General features: G+C 45.2%; 1 protein-coding gene across 17 annotated transcripts in view; it reads left to right on the top strand.

Moving 5' to 3' along the window:
- The window catches only part of CCR6 (C-C motif chemokine receptor 6), a 553,987-nt gene that overhangs the window by 99,353 nt on the left and 431,019 nt on the right, over positions 1 to 23,615 (top strand). For all 17 annotated transcript variants that reach the window (XR_003855476.1, XM_029594230.1, XM_029594222.1 and 14 more), the window contains one exon: positions 2,370 to 2,507. Coding sequence is in view for 16 of the 17 variants with exons in the window: in XM_029594230.1 (XP_029450090.1) it covers positions 2,370 to 2,507 (138 nt within the window). In the remaining variant the exon portion in view is untranslated. The remainder of the gene's footprint in view (positions 1 to 2,369; positions 2,508 to 23,615) is intronic.

Below are 23,615 nucleotides of genomic sequence, written 5' to 3'. Positions count from 1 at the left end.
TTCCCCTGTGGACCCGATTCGAGGATTACTCATGATTGTATTTGTACTGAAGATGGCACGGGTTTCAGTGGGTATATAGGGTCTGGTCCCGCAGGCCTGGCCGGGCTAAGCTCGATATCTCCGGGCTGGCAGGGCTACTGATTTCCCTGGTTTGCTAGCCTTTTTTTTTTTTTTTTTGTGAGGTTCAGCGTGTTGGTTGGCTTTGTAGCCACCCTCTAGATCCTTTGTGGGATGATCGTTAGCGCTACAGTCTGAGTGATTGGATCCAGTGGAATTTGCATAAGAACATACCATACTGGATCAGACCAAGGTTCCATCAAGCCCAGCATCCTGTTTCCAACAGTGGCCAATCCAGGCCATAAGAACTTGTCAAGTACCCAAAAACTAAGTCTATTTCATGTTACTGTTGCTAGTAATAGCAGTGGCTATTTTCTAAGTCAACTTAATTAATAGCAGGTACTGGACTTCTCCAAGAACTTATCCAATCCTTTTTTAAACACAGCTATACTAACTGCACTAACCACATCCTCTGGCAACAAATTCCAGAGTTTAATTGTGCGTTGATGAAGAAGAACTTTCTCAGATTAGTTTTAAATGTGCCACATGCTAACTTCATGGAGTGCCCCCTAGTCTTTCTATTATCTGAAAGAGTAAATAACCGATTCACATCTACCTGTTCTAGACCTCTCATGATTTTAAATTAAATACCTCTATCATATCCCCCCTCAGCCGACTCTTCTCCAAGCTGAAAAGTCCTAACCTCTTTAGTCTTTCCTCATAGGGGAGCTGTTCCATTCCCCTTATCATTTTGGTCGCCCTTCTCTGTACCTTCTCCATCGCAATTATATCTTTTTTGAGATGCGGCGACCAGAATTGTACACAGTATTCAACATTCTGTTTGCTTTTTTGACTGCTGCAGCACACTGAACTGATGATTTCAATGTGTTATCCACTATGACGCCTAGATCTTTCTTAGGTGGTAGCACCTAATATAGAACCTAACATTGTGTAACTATAGCATGGGTTATTTTTCCCTAAGTGCATAAGTGCACTTGTTCTGAGTCCATCTGTCTACACTTAGGAAAACGAGACTATCAGGTAAGTAATCTCAACATTATTTTTACTTGCATTGAAGTAAGCACAAAATAAGTATGTACATACTTCTAACCACCTGTGAAAATTTGCTTTCCAGGCACAGGAGGTACATATATGCGTATATTCTGATTTTACACACACAACACCTATGTACCTCTTTGAAAATAGACCCCTTGATATATGAGTATGATTGATTTGTGTGATAATACAGGGCAGGCCTTGAAAAATTGTGTTGATTTAGGAGCCAGCCCAAAAATGTAGTTACCAATAGCCGAGCGATCTCTCTACCTCTACCATTCCCACTAAAAATGAAGGTAGGAGTTTGGGGGGGTTTCCTCTCCAATATTGGTTACCCCCCTCTGAATTCTTCTACAGTTCCTTTAGGTCCTGATTTACTAAGGGGGGGGGAGGATATGTGTTCTATGGGGGAAAACATTCTTAGTAAATCAGACCCTTAATGCACCATTGCTTCTCTGATTTTCCACCAGTCTCCCCCCTCTCAATCTCCCTGTTCCACCAGTGTCTCTCTCTCTCAAATCCTCATGTTCCCACCAGTCTCTCTTTCAATCCCTTATGCCTTCAGGCAATCAATTCTTCTGCCCTCCTTCCCCCAGCCTGTCATCAGCTAGCCAGCCACCCTCGCCATATGTGAAATGTTTCAGAAACATAGTTAAATGGAAGGGCATAGACAATTGATCATGCACATGAGAAAAGAAAAAAAACCTAGTCAGCTGCAGTCATCCACCTCCCAGCCAACTTTAGCCAGCCACTCTCCCATTCACTAAATGACTTTTGCTTTAGGGCACTGCCACTGCTTCCAAAACAGCTATGTTCTTCAGGTCCAGTACTATGTGACTTCCTGAACTCCCATGCTGAACTTGTGGCCTCAAGTCTTATATGACTGTGAGATCAGTACAGGATATTGGGTACCATGCTGATTAAATACATTGAATACTGCATAGTGATGGACAGGAAGAGAACAGTTGTTTCTGAGGGCAGGAGCAGTGAGAAAGTATTTTCAGAACAGGAAAATACCAAGCCACTACAGCAAAGTTTCTAGATGCAACAGCAATCTGGTGCCTGGGATTTGTAAAACCCTGATGTAGAGATTTGTGAAAAACTTTTAAGAGCTGTACTATCATGGGAAATGCTTTATTTGATATCTATAGATTGGACTCTTTTGTCAGGGAAATGGTTAAATGCGGGCTCCTAAATCTGACTATGGAAATGATGTCCTGGGTAAAATAATTCATCACATTTTGTTTTATTTTTAGCCCAATAAACCAGAAGATCGAGAGAATTTAGCTCTTGATTTAGGAATTGTGGAAACTGAAAGCACTAAAACTGGACCCTTGCTACTTGAAGTGATTAAGCGCTGCCATCAGAAGGATAAAGGTTCTATTATTGGGGAAGTAAGTATTGTTTAATTTTATGTTTAGTATTCTTACTATTTGTATTAACTGTTTTTAAGGTTAAAATATTTTTCTCTGTTATAGCTAATTGTTAAACAGATAGCTTGTATACAACATTAAGTTATGTAGTTTGTTTTTTCTTTCATGTTTGTAGTTGACTATAGCCACCTGATTGAAATGTTGATATCACTAAACCTTAATGGAACATTTTTAAAGATTTATACCAAGCAATATAAACCTGTAAAGAAGAATTAAATTCTGAAAAATATCTAGATAGAATAAAGCAAAAACCTAATTATTATAGAATTTATTTATTTCGATAATTTATATTGTGCCTGTTCATAGCTGAAAGCGGCTTACAAAATCAACACACACAAAAAAAAAATCATGACATAGATAAAAACATAATTAAAATAACCAAATGCTAATATCCTAGCTATTCAAGAGCATCTGAAGATGACTACAAATTGACTTGAGATATTGAGCAAAAGGGAAGCTGCTTCCGTGTATCATATGCTAAACAGAATAGAGATATCCTTAGCATTTTTCTTAATTTATTTATTTATTTATTTATTATTTTTGTTATACCGAGTTTCATGACAGAGTTATACCGAGTTTCATTTGTTATACCGAGTTTCATTTAATTGACTGCATACATTCTGCCATATGTAAGTCTATTGGTAGTGGACTGGTGACAAAGAAAAGTCTCTCTCTGATGTCTATTAGGCTCACTTGGTGAAACAAAGGAACCTCAAGTAAGCCTTTTTGAGCTGAGTGAAGCACCTTTGTTGGGTTATAAATACACAGCTGCTGATTAATCCAAGGTAAAGAGTCAACCTTTTGTAGCTTATGGATGATAAAAACCACCTGGAACTGTATACGCTCATGAATAGGTAACCAGTGAAGTTCATGAAGGATGGGAGTTATATGGGCTGTCTGGGAAAACCAAAGAAAAGCCTGGCAGCAGAGTTTTGCATAACCTGAAGGGCTCATAGGGCATTCTTGGATAAGCCGAGAAATAAAGCATTTTAGTAGTCATTTGGAAATATTATTGCTTGGACTATGGGAAGGGGAAGCCCAGGCAGTGTACCTGGGGCTTCACCTGGCCAACAAATGCTAGACTCCATCTTGTGCCACAGTTCGGATGAAATTGGGAGCCTTGGTTCCATTTGGGAGCTCTGTGAGTGAGCGCAGGCACCCCTGGATAATATCTTTGGCTCCTTACCTCTGCTGGACTCTCCCTGTGTTGTGGCATTTGAGATGGCACGGAAGAATGGTGCGGAAGAATGACACGATATGTCCTCTGATGGGGGAAGCTGCAAACAGTGAAGGAATGCCTGGCTATGACGATTATTCTGCAGGGGGAAATTCAGAAACGCCGAGTTCAAGTGTTCCTGTTTCAGATGCGGATCGGGGTGATTTTACTTCGTCTTCTCTCACGAGTCGTTCTTTACAGCCTTTGGTTAGACCAGCTCAAATTTCTTTGAATTCTCTTTGGTCTGTTCTGGTAAGGGTGGACTCTGCTATTAGCAGTTGCACTGCTGATATTAGTCTACTTGAAAACCAGTTTCAGACTTTCGTGAAGTTCATTCCCAATGGCTTCAGGGAATTGAAAACAGAATGGCTGTTGTGGAAAAGTGTCCCAAGAAATCCAAAAGGTGAATACTGGAAAGAACAGTTGGAAAATTTTACTAGGTATTTAAATTTGAGTTTTTAAATTTTTCTAATCTTCCTGGGATTCCAGTTAGAAACACTTTAAAAAAAAATACTTCATGGAAATTCTTGGCTGTCTTTAGATACATGTCCACCGATAAACAAGGCTTTCTTTCTACCAGTTGGTAGAAGTGAAAGGTTTTTTCATCCTACTTCACCAGATCTTCCTTTAGATGTTTCAGCTATTTTGGAGAGCCCTATGGAAGAAGCTGTGGAAAGACAGACTCTTTTGGTGACTTTTTTGTTTGAGCAAGACTTGAATATGATCTTAAAAATGTATTTTCGTAAGACTCAAACTCATTTTAATGGGAATCAGATTTGGATTTACCCAGATGTTGTAAAGACTACTCAAGATAGAAGAAAACTTTTCTTCTCAGATATCCATGCAAATGCGTGGCTACATATGCTGGAAATAGATATTCCTTTTTTCTTCCCGATCAGCTTCGCTTCTTCCTAGATCAGAAGAAATCCTTTCTCTGCACATGTTTGCTCCACTTAATATTTCTACCAATCTGTAGCAAGTTATTGCTTTTTCTCTTTTTATGTTACTTATAGCTCTTCCTTGCCTTTAATGTCTACTCCTTTTTTTTTATAGTGGTCCATGGCTTTTGGGAATTAAGGAAATTTCTTTTGAAATTTTCAATGATTTTCTGTATTATAATTCTCCCGCCTTTCCTTTGTCATGTTTATGGCATTGTAATATATATATTTTCCTAGCATGTAGCAGATGGACTCAGGACCAATGGGTATAGTGTACTCCTGATAGCAGTTGGAGACGGATCAGATTTCAATCTGACATCAGCCCTAGTACATATACCCCTGCAGGAAGTGCAGCTCTTCAGTATTTTCCGTCTCCACAGCAGTTAGGGACTATATGCATGCTTGCACAGCGTTAGAGTAATTTTACCAAAGAAAACCAAAATAAGAAGAAATCTTACCTCTACAGACTGCTTTCCTGCGGTGACACCCATTGGGTCCCTCCCCCCAGTTGAGAATTCCTGATGTGGTTTCCAAGATCCCTCGGAGGTAAACCTCGGACCGGTGGGCGACCCTTCGAGCGCGGCGGTCAAGGTATTTTCCCTCTCCCCCCGCCCGGAACGAGACCGGGAAGCACCGAGGCAAGGTAAGGTAGAAATCTCTTTAAAAGTCTCTGGTCTCTGAAGCTCGAGGAGTCGCACAGGTCGCCAGCCAGGAGAGAGGGTCCTCCCACATGGAGACCCTCTGAGGTGGTCGCGATATTGTCCTCGTGGTCGCTGTCACCATTTTGATCTGTTCGCTGCCCTGTCCGCTGTTCCGATCCATGCACACTGAGGCGAGCCGTGCGCACAAATACCTTGTTCGCACAACGTCGCGCGCCCATGTACCATGCGCACAAGCGACACGCATAGCCACGGGCTTACTCTGCCGGGCGCATAACTTCAAACTGTGCGCACAACAGCGCGCACATCTCCATGAGCGCGCACCAAACCTACGCGCACAACTGTATTTTACGCACACGAGCCATGGCACCACCGGAAAAGAAACTCAAGGCTCAGGGCCTTTGCCCAGCATGCCACATTAGAGCTGCACAGCATGAGGAGGCCATGGCCCTGTGTATACAGTGCGAAGAGGCCCTAGAGGATCCAACTCATGGCCCTCCCCAGCCGGTACCGGGTTCCAGCCTCTCGAGCAATGCGCCAGAGGTAGCATTGCACAGCGGGACCCCCTCAAACGGGGCTTCCCAGGGACATGGCGCCCTTTATTCTAGACCCAGCATCTATCTCCTGGGTGGAAGTCTTCAAAGGTCTCATCCACAATCATCCACAAGATAGACATGCAACCGGGGCCTCCTATAAAAGGGCCACAGGCTCCACCAAAGGACCTCAACATCCCGGGACCCTCTATGCCCCGGGAAGTGATTCCACCACCCAGAAGCCCCACCTTCAGGAACATGGACAACTCGGATGAGGATTCCAGAACTCCTGGAGGACAGAGCCCCACCGAACCATGAGACACTTCTTCACAAAGGACGAGCTTCCAGACCTGGTCTCACACAGCTTAAAAGAGCTTGCTATCCAGGGCACAAGTGCCTCAGGGGAACCTAAGACGAACCCCCTACTAGAGGGACTCCATCAGACCTCCCGCCATTTCCCACTATTATAAGCCATCCAGCAACTAATTGACCTGGAATGGGATTCCCTGGAAACTACGTTCAAAGGGGGGCGGGCTCTGGCAGCCATGTACCCTCTGGACCCAGCCGCCAAAGATCGCCTGTCATGTCCGAAATTGGATGCCATGGTCTGCGCAGTCTCGAAGCGCACTACTATCCCGGTGGAGGGAGGAGCAGCACTCAAGGATACTCAAGACAGACGTCTGGAATCTATCCTCAAACAGTCCTTTGACGTCTCCGCTATGTCTTTACAGATCGCGGCCTGCTATGCCATGGTGAAATGCGCCTGCTTATCACAGACCAGGAACAACACTCCTGGGGAGGCCCTGGAACCAGCAGTATCATTCCTCGCGGACGCCGCTTCTAATCTGGTGCACACCGCAGCTAGAGTAGTGTCATCAGCCGTGGCAGCCAGAAGACAACTCTGGCTCCGAAACTGGTTGGCCGACACATCCTCCAAAATGAGACTCACAAGGATGCCTTTCAAGGGAACACTCCTGTTCAGAAGCGAACTAGAGAAACTAGCCAACAAATGGGGTGAGTCCCCACTGCCGCGGCTTCCAGAGGACGGGAATAAGAGAAACCAGCGATCCTTTGCCTGAACCTCCAGGGGCAGAGGATCACAGCGCTTCAACACATATCAGCACATATCAAGCGGCCCACCCTGCAGGCCAAAGCCAGTCCTTTCGGAACAAGCACAACAAAAGGGGAGCCAGCTTGGGCCCAGGCCCCAGCCGCACCCCACAATGCAAATCAGCCGACCCGTCAAACGAAGAAGCCATAGGGGCAGACTTGCCCTATTCCACCAAAGATGGGTCGAGATGACTTCGGACAAGTGGGTCCTATCCATCATTCGAGAGGGATATTACCTGGATTTCCACCACCAGTTTGTGGAATCCACCTGCCACAACCCTTCCAAGAGGATGGCAGTGGAAGCTACACTGACCAGATTGCTAGCCTTAGAGGTTATAACACCGGTGCCTCCACAACAAATAAATACTGGACATTACTCCATCTATTTTATCGTCCCCAAGAAAGAAGGAACGTTCAGACTTATCCTGGACCTCAAGGCAATCAACCATCACCTGAAGATTCCTCGCTTCTGCATGGAAACCCTATGCTCGGTAATAAGGGTGATTCAACCAGGAGAGTTCCTTACATCCCTGGATATGTCTGAAGCCTACCTACACATTCCGATCCATCAAGAGCATCAGCATTTTCTACGCTTCTGGATCCTGGACCATCACTACCAGTTCTGGGCACTACCATTCGGGTTAGCCACTGCACCCCGGACATTCACCAAGATCATAGTGGTGGTAGCAGCAACACTGAGGAAGGAAGGAATCCGCGTGCACCCTTATCTAGACGATTGGCTGATCAGGGCGAAATCCCCAGAGGAAAGCCACCAGGCAACCAACAGAGTCAGAACTCTACTGGAGAGCCTCGGGTGGGTGGTCAACACAAACAAGAGCTGCCTGCAGCCCTCCCAATCTCTAGAATACTTGGGAGTCCGGTTCGTCGCCAAACAAGACAAGGTCATCCTGACACAGACAAGGAGATCAAAATTGATGACCCAGTTACGAACCCTGTTGAGTGAACTTTGCCCCACAGTATGGGATTACCTACAAGTCCTCGGCCTCATGGCATCCACACTGGAAGTAGTGCCATGGGCACGAGCTCACATGAGACCCCTACAATGCTCACTACTATCACGATGGAATCCACTGTCCCAGAACTACACCGTACGTCTTCAGCTCTCAGACAGAGTTCGGGCCCAACTACGATGGTGGCTACAAGAAGGCCATCTGAGCCAGGGAACAAGACTATCCTCACCAACCTGGATCCTGCTCACCACGGATGCCAGCCTATGAGGATGGGGAGCGCACTGCCAGGAGCTAAATGCCCAAGGGTAATGGAACAAAGAAGAGTCGGGATGGAACATCAATCACCTAGAAGCCCGGGCAGCCAGACTAGCCTGCCTATGGTTCGGTCACAGAATCCGAGACAAAGCGGTCCGAGTAATGTCGGACAATGCCACAACAGTGGCCTACATCAACAGTCAGGGAGGAACCAGAAGCCAACAGGTGTCTCTGGAAATAGGCCTCCTAATATCATGGGCGGAAGTGAATCTTCAAGAGATCTGTCATCCACATCGCCGGGAAAGACAACATCGCTGCGGATTACCTCAGCAGAGAAAGTCTAGACGCAGTAGAATGGAGGCTGTCGACCATAGCATTCCAATTGATAGTAAACCGTTGGGGAACACCAACCATGGACCTCCTGGCAAACCAGTCCAACGCTCAAGTGCCCAGTTTCTTCAGCTGCTGGCGGGATCCCCAGTCCCAGGGAATCGATACCCTGGTACAGACCTGGCCACAGGAGACTCTGTTATATGCCTTCCCGCCGTGTCCCCTATTGGGCGCAATCATCCACAAGATAGAACACCACAGGGGACCAGTACTTCTAGTGGTCCCGGACTGGCCAAGAAGACCGTGATGCGAAGACTGCTGACAGGGAGCCCCCTTCCGCTACCTCCACATAGAGACCTGCTCCAACAGGGTCCGATCCTCCACGAGGATCCAGCTCGATTTTCTCTTATGGTCTGGCCATTGAGAGGACTCGCCTAAGGAAGAGCGGATACTCGGGGGCAGTAATTGACACCCTACTTCAAGCACGCGGGTTCTCCACATCCCTAATATACATAAGGATTTGGAGAGTATTTGAAGCCTGGTGTGAGGACAGCGACATCATACCACGCTCAGTCAAAATTCCTGCGATTTTGGAATTCCTGCAGAACGGCCTACAGAAGGGATTGTCTCTCATCTCCATCAAGGTACATGTGGCCGTATTGTCATGCTACTGAACCAAGAGCGAGAGCGGCAGCATAGCCTCTCACCCGGATGTCTCCCGCTTTCTGAAAGGAGTCAAGCAGATCCGACCACCCCTAAAGTGGCTGGTGCTTCTTTGGAACCTCAACCTGGTCCTAGATTTCCTAGCAGGAACCTCCTTCAGACTTCTCCGTGGCCTGTCTTCGAGTATTAACATTGAAGACAGCCTTCCTGCTGGCAGCCTGTTTGGCCCGTCGTATATCCGAGCTACAAGCACTGTCCTGCTGAGAGCCGTTCCTCAGGTTCACCCCGAGAACCATCCAGTTACGCACAGTTCCGTCATTCCTCCCCAAAGTGGTGTCTCACTTCCATCTCAAACAAACCATCTCGCTACCATCGCCAGATGAGCATAAGAATTCGGAAGAGGCTCGAAGTCTACGCTATCTCAACGTCGGCAGGCTCCTAGTCAGATACCTGGAAAGATCGGCATCCGTACGAAAGACGGACTATCTATTTGTCCTTCACAGCAGGAAGAAGCAATGGGAAGCGGCCTCGCGAGCAACCATAGCCCGCTGGATCAAAGAAGTCATCAAGGCAACCTACATAGAAGCAGGCAAGCCACCGCATTTACAAGTCAAGGCCCATTCTACTAGAGCCCAGGCAGTGTCCTGGGCAGAAACCAAGATGCTGTCACCTGCCGAGATCTGCAGGGCGGCGACATGGTCCTCCATCCACACCTTCTCCAGGTTTTACTGCCTGGATGTTCAGGCTCAGGAGGACACAGCATTTGCAAGGGCAGTACTACATGGGTCATGGGCAGCCTCCCACCCGGTTCGGGAGTAGCTTTTATACATCCCATTGGTCCTGAGTCCATCTGCTACACGCTAGGAAATGGAGAAATTACTTACCTGATAATTTCGTTTTCCTTAGTGTAGACAGATGGGCTCAGCATCCCACCCACGGCTGCCGTTACTCATGGATTTCTCGGGTGACATCCCCGGGAGCGAGTGATTCACGGGTAAGCCATGCTTTCCTTCAGCTAGGACACCCATCCTACCGGGTGTCGACGTTTCTCGGTTGAGGGCACTGGCGGTCTCCAGCTATAACCAATTCAACCAGTTCAAATTAATTGTTAACCAAGTTATAAAGTTAATCAAGTTATTCAAATTATTCAGTTATGCATATATTTACAATGCTTTTCGAGGAGAATACTGAAGAGCTGCGCTTCCTGCAGGGGTATATGTACTAGGGCTGACTTCAGATTGAAATCTGATCCGTCTCCAACTGCTATCAGAATTTAGCATGACATCTAAACTCGATCTGGGAAACGACTGAGATCAGCTGGTCTTGAAACAAAAATGAAGGAGTACTGTCAGCTTGTGTTTGTATTGGAGTACCACAACCTCCGGAATATTCAGATCAAACAATGAATCAAGAAAAAAAAGCAGTCAGCCATAATTAAAATGAAGGAAATACCCAAACAGCATGAGGTAGAAGGTCATATTAATAATGTGGTACAATACCAGACGAATTGATTTAAAGTTCTGAGGCAGCAGCTGTGACCATCCTGGTTGCTAGGTAACCTCCCTGCCAGCAGAGGCCCTTATGCAGCTACACTCACTCCCATCCTAGCCACCGTCTCAATGCTCACATGATTCAGCAAGGCCAGTCCTATTTAGCATAGCCTCTCCTATAACTCTGTGACTTTTCATTGAGCCACTTTGGCTCCTTGCATTGGCCCATCTTGCTTTCCTTGCTACTGCATGGCCACTGTTGCCTTCTTGCTCCTGCCTTGATGAGTGGCCTCCTCGTCCTTCCAGTCCTGTCCTGTGGCCTCCTCGTCCTTCCAGTCCTGTCCTGTGGCCTCCTTGTCCTTCCAGCCCTGTCCTGTGGCCTCCTTGTCCTTCCAGCCCGGTCCTGTGGCCTCCTTGTCCTTCCAGCCCGGTCCTGTGGCCTCTTCGGCTTTCTTACCCTGTCTTGTGGCCTTTGGGCCTTCTTGTCTGTTTTACTTTGTTTTGTCTTAGGATACTTGCTGTACTTAGTTCCTTGTTTCATGCGTTTGTGTTCCTTGTTTAGTTCCCATGGTACAGTCGTAGTCTTGTCCTGTCTTCTGTCCTAGGCCTTGTTTCCAGTCTCAGCCTTGTCTCAGCTCCAGGCCTTGTCTCCAGCCTTACCTGTCTAGTATCAGCTGGTTTTCCAGTTCCAGACCCACACTTCTGTTCCAACTAAGTCCTGCCAGCCACCAGAACCTGAGAGCTCAACCTGAGTGGGGAGGTGGCTGGTCCAGGCAGAAGATCCAGTCCGGATATGCCCCAGAGTCTGGCCCTGCTTCTGCTTGCGGAAATCCCAGACCCAGCCTGCCTGACCAAAACAGCAGCAGGGCTCATCACTGGTACCTGTTTTTCATTTATGAATAATGCAAATGTGATGGTTAATAAAGTATAACTTTAACATCTTGATATCATACCCAACATTTACAAGGAAATTTGAATATGTAAGAAGTTCTGAGTTCTAAGATGTTAGACATCAACTAAGAAATATAGGAGTGAATTTTCAATGGAATTATACGTATAAAATTAGCATATATTATAGCAATTTTCAAACACATTTTAGTGTAAACGATTTTATTGAGTTTTCAACAAAATACAAATGTACAGGAGGTGGTTGTTTCTTATTAACCTCCTGGTATTATGAACAAAACATCATCCAGTTACAGGAAAGACCCCCCTGAAACATCCCCCTCCCCATTGTAGATATCCCCCCCCGGGTTCCTGAGAAGTGTGAGACCGGCCTCCAGTCCTTGTCCCCAAATGTGTTGTACGATGGTCCAGTTAGTGCCAGAATCCGTCTGCTGAAGTCAAAGGCTCAGTCATTCAGCAGTCTACTGCGAGCTCTGTGCGGTAAGGATTGAATATAGGGTTCCCAGATAGCAATGAACTGTTGTCGTTTTTGAGGTAATCCTTTTGACGAGATAGATTCCATATGCATCTGGGAATAAAAGAGATTTCTCCAGACCCAAAAGGAGGGTGGATCCACTTCTCGCCATCCCATTAGTATTACTTTTTTCCCAACTAAACATGCCTTTTGTATCAATAGGCGGGTACCAGGATCCCGATAACGGACGGGCGGGATATAGCCAAACAAGAGCCACGAAGAGGCTAACGGTATAGAAACCGACAAAACAGTAGTTAAATATTTGGCAATCTGCGCCCAAAATCCCTTAATCACAGGGCATGACCAAAAGGCATGAGCTAATGTACCCAAGACTGCAAGACATAGGTCACAGCCAGCAGAGCCAGTAATACGTTGACGGTAGGCCATCTGTGGCGAGATATATGCACGCCCCAAAAATCTATATTGAAGTTCTCGGTAATAACTATTATGTGAGATCTTAGCCTCCCCCCCCCCCCCCCCCCCCCCAAAAAAAAAAATCCTTCCCGGATCATGGCAGGAGTTACCACAAAGTCCCCATCTCCTGTCCAATGATCTGCCAGTATTGTGAAAATCCTAGCTTGTTCTTTTTCCGCAAATATTTATAATAATGTGAGAGAGATGGCACCCGGTTCCCAGATAAAAGAAGGGCCGCCTCTAATTTCTGAAATGTATTACTTTGCAGAAAGACCATGGGTAAAGATTTCAGATAGTGAACAATCTGAAGATATGGAAAGGCAGATTCTGGTCCCCGCCCATAGCAGGTTTTGAATTCGGGAAAGGAGAGTGGTTGAACCTCCGGCGTTAATAAATGTCCCAAGTAGGTAATACCCATTTCCCTCCAAACTCGGAAAAACTTTTGATTAAACCTAGGACAGAAATCCGGATTATCAACCACTGGCAGTATATATGCACAGACTCGTGGTATGTTGCGTCCATGCATATCGTATCGGACGGATATTGGTAGAATGAGCGAAAAAGCAGGGAGTTTGGTCTGTTCCACCTGGATTGCGTAGGTTAAGGCTATTTGGGGCTGCCAATGCCTGGTCAGCTAATAAATTGGTATATATGGCCTGATTCAAAATCCAATCTCGCATAATACGCATACTACCCGCCAAATTATACAACTTCATATTTGGTACCCCTAGTCCCCCTGCTCCCGAACGTTCTTGCATCCAATCCAGAGGGATACGTGCTCTTCTTCCCCTCCAGAAAAATTGACGTATAGCGCGATCAATTAGCTGCAAGTCCTTACGCTTAAGTTGGAGGGGGAGGTTCTGAAGGAGGTATAACCATTTCGGGATTATTACCATTTAATATAAATGCACCCGGCCATTCAAGGACAAGGACTGCCATCAGGTAAGCATATCCTTTGTGTTACGAAGTAAGTGAGGGATATTTAATTGGTACACCTGTGCAGGGTTTGCTGACAAATAAACCCCCAAATACCGAAAGGCATTAGCAGCCCACTGCAATGGGAATGTCTCCCCCCCCCATCTGTCACGCAATGTATCTGGGAAGGCCAATGCCGATGACTTATCTCTATTCAGTTGGAACCCCGAAAACTCACCAAAATGATCCATCACCTCTAATAGAGAGGAAAGAGAGGAGCGTGGGTTTGTCAGAAAAACCAGCAAGTCATCCGCAAAAGCGGCGCACTTGAAGATGACATCCTGGAAATGAAACCCCCGTATCGCACACTTGTTTTGTATTGCCAGTAACAAGGGTTCAAATTGTAAAAGAAAAAGTAAAGGGGATAATGGACACCCTTGTCGGGTACCCCGCAATATAGAAAAAGGTTCAGAGCAAACCTCATTAACCACGATCGCTGCTTGGGGATTTACATATAACAATTGGATTGCATCATAAAAAAAACCGCTAAAGCCCATGATCCGTAGGATATAAAAAAGGTAAGGCCATTCAGCCATATCAAACGCCTTTTCTGTATCAAAGCTTATAGTGAGTATGATGGCACATCTCCTTTGCCACTATTACTCGCCAGATATTGGAGAGGGCATATTGTTTACGAACGAACCCAACCTGATGAGATCCCACCAAGGAAGGAAGGACAAGAGCCAAGCGATCCGCCATTATCTTTGCCAACAATTTATAGTCATAATTCAACAAAGAGATTGGCCTATAGGATTCCGGTTCTAGTGAGTCCTTCCCAGGTTTCGGGATAAGAGAAATGTGTGTATAATTCACCTGGGGTGGGAATTCGCCATTCGTTATGAGAGTTGAAAATAAAGCTGCCAAGGGTTCCACTAATTTATCTAACAAAGAACGATAGAACTCCGCAGAAAACCCGTCCGGACCAGGGGCCTTCAACCTTTTGGAATGAGATATAGCCAGTTTGATTTCAGCAAGAGAGAGAGGGGCGTTCAAACTCTTCACTTGATCCTCCGTAAGATGGGGGAGATCCAGTGATTCGCAAAAGTGGGCACAAGCTTCTTCTGACCAGCCCTCCGTCCGATAGAGTCCCTGATAATATTCCCAGAAAATACGTGAGATAGTCGTATTATATGACTCAACCTGACCAGCGGAGTTACGCAAACCCGTTACATATCGCATCCCGCGAGCCGACCTGATCAAGTGCGACATCATTTTCCCTGCTTTGCTATATTGGTATAGCTTGTATTGGTAATAAAGCATGCTCTTTTTTGCTCTCTGATGTAGCACCTCGTTCAAAGCACATTGTATAGAGAGATAACTGTTTCTCAAAGGACCTCCTCAGTTGATTCATGAGCAGGAGTACTCACTGATTTAAGGCCCTACGACGGTGTGCGATAAAAGAAATAATGTCACCTCTCAACACCACCTTTGCCGTGTACCAAAAGAGCATGGGGTCGTCCTTATGTTCTCTATTTAGAGTTTCATAGTCCAACCACTTTTCATGCAAATATGACTGAAACATACTGTCTTCAGCCAGATAAAAGGGAAAGCACCAAACCCGAGTTCTAGGGACCGTGGGCATGAACTGTAAATCAATCCACATGGGAGCATTGTCAGAAATTACTATACTCTCAATGCCTGCCTTACTCACCGTTGCAAAAGCATGACCGCTTGTAAGAAAATAATCAATGCGAGAATAAGTAGCATGTGCCGCAAGAGGTGTGTAAACTCCTTAACCCCTGGGTGCAGCGTGCGCCATGTATCTACTATGTGTAATGTATTTTCCAACTGTGTAGAACCTTTCCCCATACCGAGCTCCCGACGTCGAGTTTGAGAGGCATCCAGGAGGGGGTCTCTGCTGGTATTGAAATCGCCCCCCACAACAAGTGTATCTGAAATGTAAGGGAGTAGATGTTGGTATAAGGTTTGATAAAACCCTGAGTTAAATATGTTAGGGGCATAGAGATTGCAAAACACCACTGTCTTATGGTACAACTCAGTGACCAAAATGATATATCGACCCTCCGGATCCTTTATTTCCTTACGAACTTGAACCTGCAGATTTTTATGAAACAAAATGGCCACGCCTGCCGAGCGTGAGGTTGCCGAGGTGTAATAGAGACCACCCACCCAGTATTTACATAATTTGGCATGCTCCAAATCAGAAAGGTGGGTTTCCTGAAGGAACCCCACATCTGTGCCTTTCCTTTTTAAATGAGTTAGAATCTTTGTACGTTTAATAGGTGAATGAATGCCGCAAACATTCCAAGAAGTTACACAAGTCTGGTTACTAGAGATTACATAAGAGCCAAGCGATCCGAAGCAGATCTTTCACCAATGATTGAGCCTGGACTCTCCCAGCCGGAGTCCCCGCTCGTTGCATACAAAATCTGGCATTACGTTGCAGCACCTGAGATATATGAGAATGGAAAAAAACCCCCACTTCCCACTTCCCACTCCCCAGGAACCCATCTCCCCCTCCCCGTTACTACCGCCCTCCCCCCTACATCAAACCCCTATCCCCCAATCCTTATGCACCCCCATAGTCCTTCTCACCCCCCCTCTAATATCAGGGAGAAGAGATCACGTCCTACCACCTAAGACAGAGGAAAGCCAAATCCCCCCTCCACCCTCATCCAGCTCCATACCTCCAAGATTATAAATGTAAGCCAAATAACGGAGAAGGAAAGCATGTGCATAACAATTTGCATTAAACATCCAATTGATTAACATGAAACTTTGGTTTCATGTTAAAAATTGGTCTGCTATTGTCTTGTATAACAAAAACAATAAATAAAAAATAAATAAATAAAAATAAAAATGAAACTTGCACAGCATCTGTAAGTATTAATCCAAGCACAAACAAAGAACATAACATCTCTATGAAGGAAAATTTAGTGCAATTCAAACATTTTGACAGCAGAATGTGGGAACGGTCATTGCCCATTGCTGCGTAGCAACCAACAGAACTGGTCCCCCATGCAGTTTATCTATAAAAAATAAGAAAACAGCCCCACGTGTGTGAGCCCAAGATCGAGGGATGCACACTCAAGGTAAATAGCATACGAATAAAACGCATAAGGGACATAAATTTGAAACCTCCCCTAACCAGTGAAGCAGATAATAAAAAAAACATATAAAAGGCAGTGCCGTATGCGGATAGTGTTTAGATAGTCCACCACACCTCACCTCGCTTGCACAACATGTGCTCCATGTTCGCCATCTTGCATTAGAGGCTGTCCGGTGAATGGCAGGCGCTGAAAAAAAGAAAAAACTAGCCGTTCTCGTCCCCGCCTAAAGTCCGGCTGATCCAAAGGACTAATTTTTGTCTGTATTGTCCTTGAAGAAAATCTGCCAGACTGTGAGATTTCTTGGGGATATCCCCCAGGTTAGCTGCAGCACACAGTGCAGAAAAGTCAGCGAAAGTCTTATCCCACGATGAATCCTCAAACCAATACGCAAGGAAAGAGATAGCAAAGCCTGAAAAAACGTAAAAAACCCCATTCCCAGGATCTTTCAACGGAAAGAGAATGATTAAAGCACGCTTGCAAACGAGTGATAAGTGATCGCCCCATGCTGTGTTAGAGGGATGGAACCGCGCTTCATAGCGTCAAAACTTTCTTGCCGGTTCCACGTCCCTATTCCTCCCGATCATGCCGCCATTGCTCTGCCGAAACTGCAACTGGTTCTCACTTCGGGGCCTCCGCAACCTGAGCTCTATATTCAGCAACAAAGGTGCATGCTGCATCCGGGGATTCCAGCCACTTAACCCCCCCAGGAGTGACCACCCGCAGCTGGGCTGGGTAGCGAATCATCGCCTGGAGCCCCAGATTGATCAATTGGGAACAATGTGGTGCCATTGCGCGTCTTTGTGCGGAGACTGCCACAGAAAAGTCCTGAAAAAGTAAGATGGCTTGACCGTCATATTTCAGAGACTTGCCGTCCCTCATGGCGCAGAGAATATCAAGCTTGTGCCCATAGTTAAGCAATTTTGCAATTACTGGTTGAGGGCACGTGGCCGTAGGCTGTTTCGGGCCTAGTCTGTGAGATCTATCCACCCGTAGAGGGCTGTTGGTGTTAGGCAGTGCTAGCTGAGCTTGCAGCCAATTCTCAAGGAACACTTGACAGTTCCTGCTCTCGCAGCGCCTCCGGCAAGCCAATTAGCCTAATATTAGAACAACGGGACCAGTTTTCCATGTCCTTCATGCGTTGTACTTTCTGTGCCAACGAGGCCTGGAGCGCCATGATATCCCGCTGCGCCACCACGAGGTCGTCCTGCACCTCCGAGACCCGATTCTCCACCTCCGCCACTCTGTGTTCATATCCATTTAGGGTTGCAGTTAATTCTGCTAATTGGTCTGCTATTGTCTTCAGCTCCAGGCCAATGGCCTCTGCCACCTCTGTCTTTATGTGCTCTAAATGCAGCCCAACAGCCGGCACCCCCCCCCCCCCTCCAGATCCGGCCGTAGGCGAGGATGGTGGGTCCGGGCCCCGGAACTTGTCACGGTCTTTTTCTTTATCTTTTCTGATCGTGCCTGTTGCCATCGGTAAAAATATAAATGTCCCCCGAAAGGAAAAGCACGCTGCTGCTATTGAAATATAGTAGGCAGTTAAATTCAGCGAAGGATGGGGCTGGATGCCAGGGTGAGATCTGGAGCTGGGACATCTACATCCAGCTCCCTTGCTGCCTCACGTGATCTCTCAAAAACACATTTACGTTCATAAAATTAAACTCCATTAAGTGAATTTTCAAAGGAGTTGCGTATGTAAAAGTAGCTTTCAAAACCCATTTACACGGGGCGCCTGCTTTGAGAGAGAGCACCGGCGGGTGCTGGGCCGGAGGACGCAGACCCGGAAGAGCCAAAGAGACCTGTGCTCCGCCCCCGACGTCATCGAGGAGCCGCCGTGTGCTATTTAAAAAACTGCACAGCGGCGTGCAGCTGCCGGCGCGCTGCCGAAGCCGCTGTGCAGGGGCGCGCCCCTGGGCGAGGTTTTGAGCAGATAAGATACCCAGCAGACGGGGAGGAAAAGGAAAGTTAAGACATCAACACCCATGGCGAAAGAAGTGCGCGGCCCTATGGACGACCATCTCCAGAGAAGGGTGAGTCATACAGCTAGAGAAACAGTCCCCGATATTTCCTTCTCGTCGGGCGATTCGGGAAGTCCTGCCCAAAGCCAAATATCTACATCCCCTATCGGCAGAGGTGGGGTCAGTGCAGATTTAACTGACCCTAACCTCTCAGAAATTACATCTTCTAACGCCATAGGGGACAATAAGAAGGATCAGGATATTGCTATAGGTGGAGTGTGTGGAAATATCTTGGAAGAGGGTGGAAGCAATCCTATTCTTTCTGAGGAAATTAGCATACCTGATCCTGAAAATATCACCTTGAGTGATATATAGAGGGCTGTAACTAATATGGACAGGAGATTAATCCAGTCTATGAATCAAGCCACCAATTTTGCCGTGGAGACAAGGACTGCCCTGGATAATCATGAGAAGAGATTGAAAGATCTAGAGGCAACCAATGCAATAACTACCACACAAGTAACCTCGTTACAAGCATCAGGAACAGTGTTTATAAAAGACACTTTAAATATATATAAACAGCTTGAAAATTTGGAAAATGATTCGAGGAAAAAGAATCTTCAAATCTCGAATTTTCCTGTAACTAGGCTATTATCTCCTTATGAGCTATTTAAAAAATATGTAAAAGAGGTCTTATGTATTACAGAAGAGTTATTGGTTTCAAATCTGTATTACATATCTAATATAAAGAAAAGCTTAGCACGGAATGATGGAGAGATGGATATTTTACAATCTGAAAGCCCTAATTTAACAGCCTTTTTAGAGGCATCAGTGGATAATATCCAATTGAGATCTACTTTAATAGTAGTATTTGCATTGGAGAGACAGAAAAATTTGATTATTCAGAAATATTTTAAGAATAAAAGTTTTGCCTTTTGTGGACAATCAGTGCAGATGTTCCCTGATGTGTCCAAATCTACTCAACTCAGGAGAAAGCAATTTTTATTATTGAGGCAGAGGGTGTTGGCTCTTGGGGCCACCTTCTTCCTTAAATTCCCTTGTAAATGTTTAATTTCCTATCAGAAAAATAAGTTTGTTTTTACGGATCCAGGGCATTTAGAAGTTTTTCTTCAGGATAAAAGTGGCTAGAGATGATTACAGCCTCTCTGGTAGATAGTGATTGGTGGAAAATATAAAAGTCTCTCCTTGGTTTATGTTGATACATAATTACTTGTGTTATTTTTCCCATGTTAAAGGCTCCCCCCAGATAATGTGGGCTATATGCTGTTATTACAAATTGAAGATTGCCTGAGTGTTAAAGTGTAAATTTTTTTTCCTTTTGTAATACATGATTTTGCTTATTTCTTATTTTCATTTAAATGTATTAAGAAATTCAATAAACTATAAATTAAAAAAAACCCCAACCCATTTACACATGTAAAATCTTTTGAATATTACATCCATTGTTGTCTTTTGTTCTGTCGGCCACAAGGGGAAATTCTTGTGGCCGATATTCAAAAAACTGACAGGTAAGTGTAAGCTCAAGTCAAAAAGTAAAAAATCACAAGAAGCTTCGATATAGATACTAAAGCCAAAATTTAAATATACCAACAAATATTAAAGAATAATTTATCCAGGAGGAAAAAGACCTCAGAACCTATAATCAAATTCTATATAGAACAGAATGTTGGGAATTATTAGGAAGGGAATGGTAAATAAAACGGAAAATGTCATAATGCCTCTGTATCGCTCCATGGTGAGACCCCACCTTGAATACTGTGTACAATTCTGGTCGCCGCATCTCAAAAAAGATATAATTGCGATGGAGAAGGTACAGAGAAGGGCGACCAAAATAAGGGGAATGGAACAGCTCCCCTATGAGGAAAGACTAAAGAGGTTAGGACTTTTCAGCTTGGAGAAGACATGGTTGAGGGGGATATGATAGAGGTGTTTAAAATCATGAGAGGTCTAGAATGGGTAGATGTGAATCGGTTATTTAGTCTTTCAGATAATAGAAAGACTAGGGGGCACTCCATGAAGTTAGCATGTGGCACATTTATTTATTTTTAATTTTTATATACCGAGGTTCTTGTATGAAATACAAATCACTCCGGTTTAAAACATTTTAAACTAATCTGAGAAAGTTCTTCACTCAACGCACAATTAAACTCTGGAATTTGTTGCCAGAGGATGTGGTTAGTTCAGTTAGTATAGCTGTGTTTAAAAAAGGATTGGATAAGTTATTGGAGGAGAAGTCCATTACCTGCTATTAATTATGTTGACTTGGAAAATAGCCACTGCTATTACTAGCAACGGTAACATGAAATAGACTTAGTTTTTGGGTACTTGCCAGGTTTCTTATGGCCTGGATTGGCCACTGTTGGAAATAGGATGCTGGGCTTGATGGACCCTTCGTCTGACCCAGTATGGCATGTTCTTATGTTCTTATATAAGCATATGAATAGGTGGGTCAATCACAGGTCTTAAAACCCTCCAAAATCAATTTATTAACATCAAGAAACATTTTATTATTCTTTATCCCTTTTTTTTCTTTGTCTTTTTTTATGAATGTTCATGTATAAACAATCTTGATTATTAATCTTGACAATAAAACTCAAAAAAACTGGCTTATAAGGCCAGCTGACCCAGTATAGTGGCACTTAATGTCTATTTTAGAATAAAAATTTAGATAATCAAAAAAAGACTTATCTTGATGGTACTGCGTTGTAGAACAAATTCGCAGACTCTTTGCTGTATTCCCAAAGTTTGCAAGGCCATAAAAGCCTAGAAACTGTAACCATCATACTGAATGCTCACTGCATCGGGCTAAGATTTTTAAAGCCAAAAGCCTTAAACACTAGTGCTGAATTTAGCTAACGTTTCGCCAACAGGCTGTTTCAAGGCAAAAACTTTATTGAGGTTTCCAGAATTCTAAATTTTCTCTGACGCAGAGAGCCACTGCTAACAACTTAAATGGAAGATAAATTATTCTTTAATATTTGTTGGTATATTTAAATTTTGGCTTTAGTATCTATGTGGAAGCTTCTTGTGATTTTTGGCCGATATTAAAAAGCCATTTAGACTTATAACTGAAAAGTTATCCTTCTAAATGGCTTAGCTGCGATATTAAATGACTTATCTGGATAAATTCTAGCTGGATAACGAGTTATCCGGCTACAATTTAGCTGGATAAGTCGGGGGCATTCCTGGGGCGGGCCAGTAGACATTCTGGGGAGGAGTGGATTTAGATATTCGGAGTTAGCCGGATAACTTATCCGACTAACACTAGTCATTCCATAGGGCTGTCCTAATGTTAGCCGGACATACTTATCTGGCTGACTTTAAGATCACAGAGTATATTCAGTACTGCTGCCATGCCGCTGAATATCCTGGCTAAGTTAGCCAGATAAGTGCACCAGGATGACCTCAAAAGTACATAAGATTTGGCTTGACAAGATGATGCGCCACTTTGGGCCAGAGAAGACTGATACATGGGCATCAGCAGCGAGAGACCCCAGAGCTGCATCGTCAACTGAAGGGACATCAGCTGAAGGAACGCCAGAGACGTTGGGCTCTTCCAGGTCAATTATGTCGAGTTTGTCATCCTCTGCATCAGGGAAGTACTGATCCGAGCATTGAGGGGAAGCCAAGGAAACATCATCGGTCCCCACTGATGCATAGTGCCGGGCAAGGGGACACACTAGCTTCTCTCCTGAAGCGACCCCATGGCGAGGAGAGCCAGTCTTCCATTGATGCCAGGATATGCCACGGTCTCCATCGGCCCCAATGCCAGTCACTGATCCTCCTCTAGGTTTTGAAAAGGATCGGATTACATCTCCTGCGTTCTAGCCTGTCCTGTCATCAGCGATGTTAGAGGAAGAATTGAAGAGGCATGTGCAGTTGGTTGTCGAGAAGGCGATGCACAGCCTTGGCATCGCAGCACCGATGGCACCAACACTGGCACTGTCCCTCCTCAAGCCTCTACTGTAATCCATGCCCGTGTTTATCGGTGTACTGCTGACCCAGCCAATGTCTGTTCCTGGCGTGGCATCATTGCCCTGTGGGACACTGCCACTGCCGATCCGGTTGTCATCTCCTTGTCCTTGGAGGTGGAAACTTCCCTGATACAGGAGCTGGCACCAAGGCCCAGCCCAAAATGACCTGTTCCACTAGTGACTGCACGGTTTGGGGGCCGAGAGCCTAGAGCCCTGTCACCAGTTGATGACAGCAGAGACATGGGCACCGATGATGACTCCATGGTTTCAGATGATGCTTCTGATGGTCTCCCCTCAGACCCAGAAGGAAGTCCCCACCGGAGGACATCTCCTTCACAGGCTTTGTTTGGGCAATGGAGGAGGCCTTCCCATTTCGTTTAATGACTGAAGAGGATACCAGGCAAAAAATTCTAGCTATCTTCTAGTTCGTGGAGCCTCCCAAGCACATCATGGCAGTCCTAATGCACGAGATCCTTGTGGAGTTACTGATGATGTGAGAACAACCCCTCACAATGCCTTCCATGAATAGGAAGGTGGATGCGATTTATCTCATCTAAAAAGCTCTTGGATTTGACAAGCATTTGCTGCCCCCACCAGTCAGCAGTCATTGAATCCACTGTCAAGAAGGCCAAATGTGCTCAGACTCTTCCTCGGCACCTCCGGGGAAAAATAAAATAGCAGTGGATGCTCTTGGGAGAAAGGTGTTCTAGAGTACTATGCTTAATGCCCGCATAGTGGCTTACCAGCTTTACGTGAGCCAATGTACACGGGACATCTCGAAGCAGGAGCAGAATGTTGCCGAGCAACTACCTCAGCAATAGCAAGACACTTTCCTGTCATTGGTATATAAGGGTCTAAAGTGTGGAAAACAATGGATCTCTTCAACCTATGATTTTTTTTAGATGGCATCGAGGGTCACTGCAGTAAGAATTGGCACCCACAGGCTCATATGGCTGTGGGCCTTAGATCTCAGACTGGAGTTGCAGGAGCGACTTGCTGACATGTGGTGTATAGTGGAGAATCTCTTCAGAAATAAAATTTAGATCTAGATTTCATTAATTTATGAATCAT

This window comes from Rhinatrema bivittatum, chromosome 3, assembly GCF_901001135.1.
Source record: "Rhinatrema bivittatum chromosome 3, aRhiBiv1.1, whole genome shotgun sequence".
NCBI classification, from domain to species: domain Eukaryota; kingdom Metazoa; phylum Chordata; class Amphibia; order Gymnophiona; family Rhinatrematidae; genus Rhinatrema; species Rhinatrema bivittatum.
Note: the sequence above shows the minus strand (reverse complement) of the source record. Positions and strands in the feature narration are given on the sequence as shown.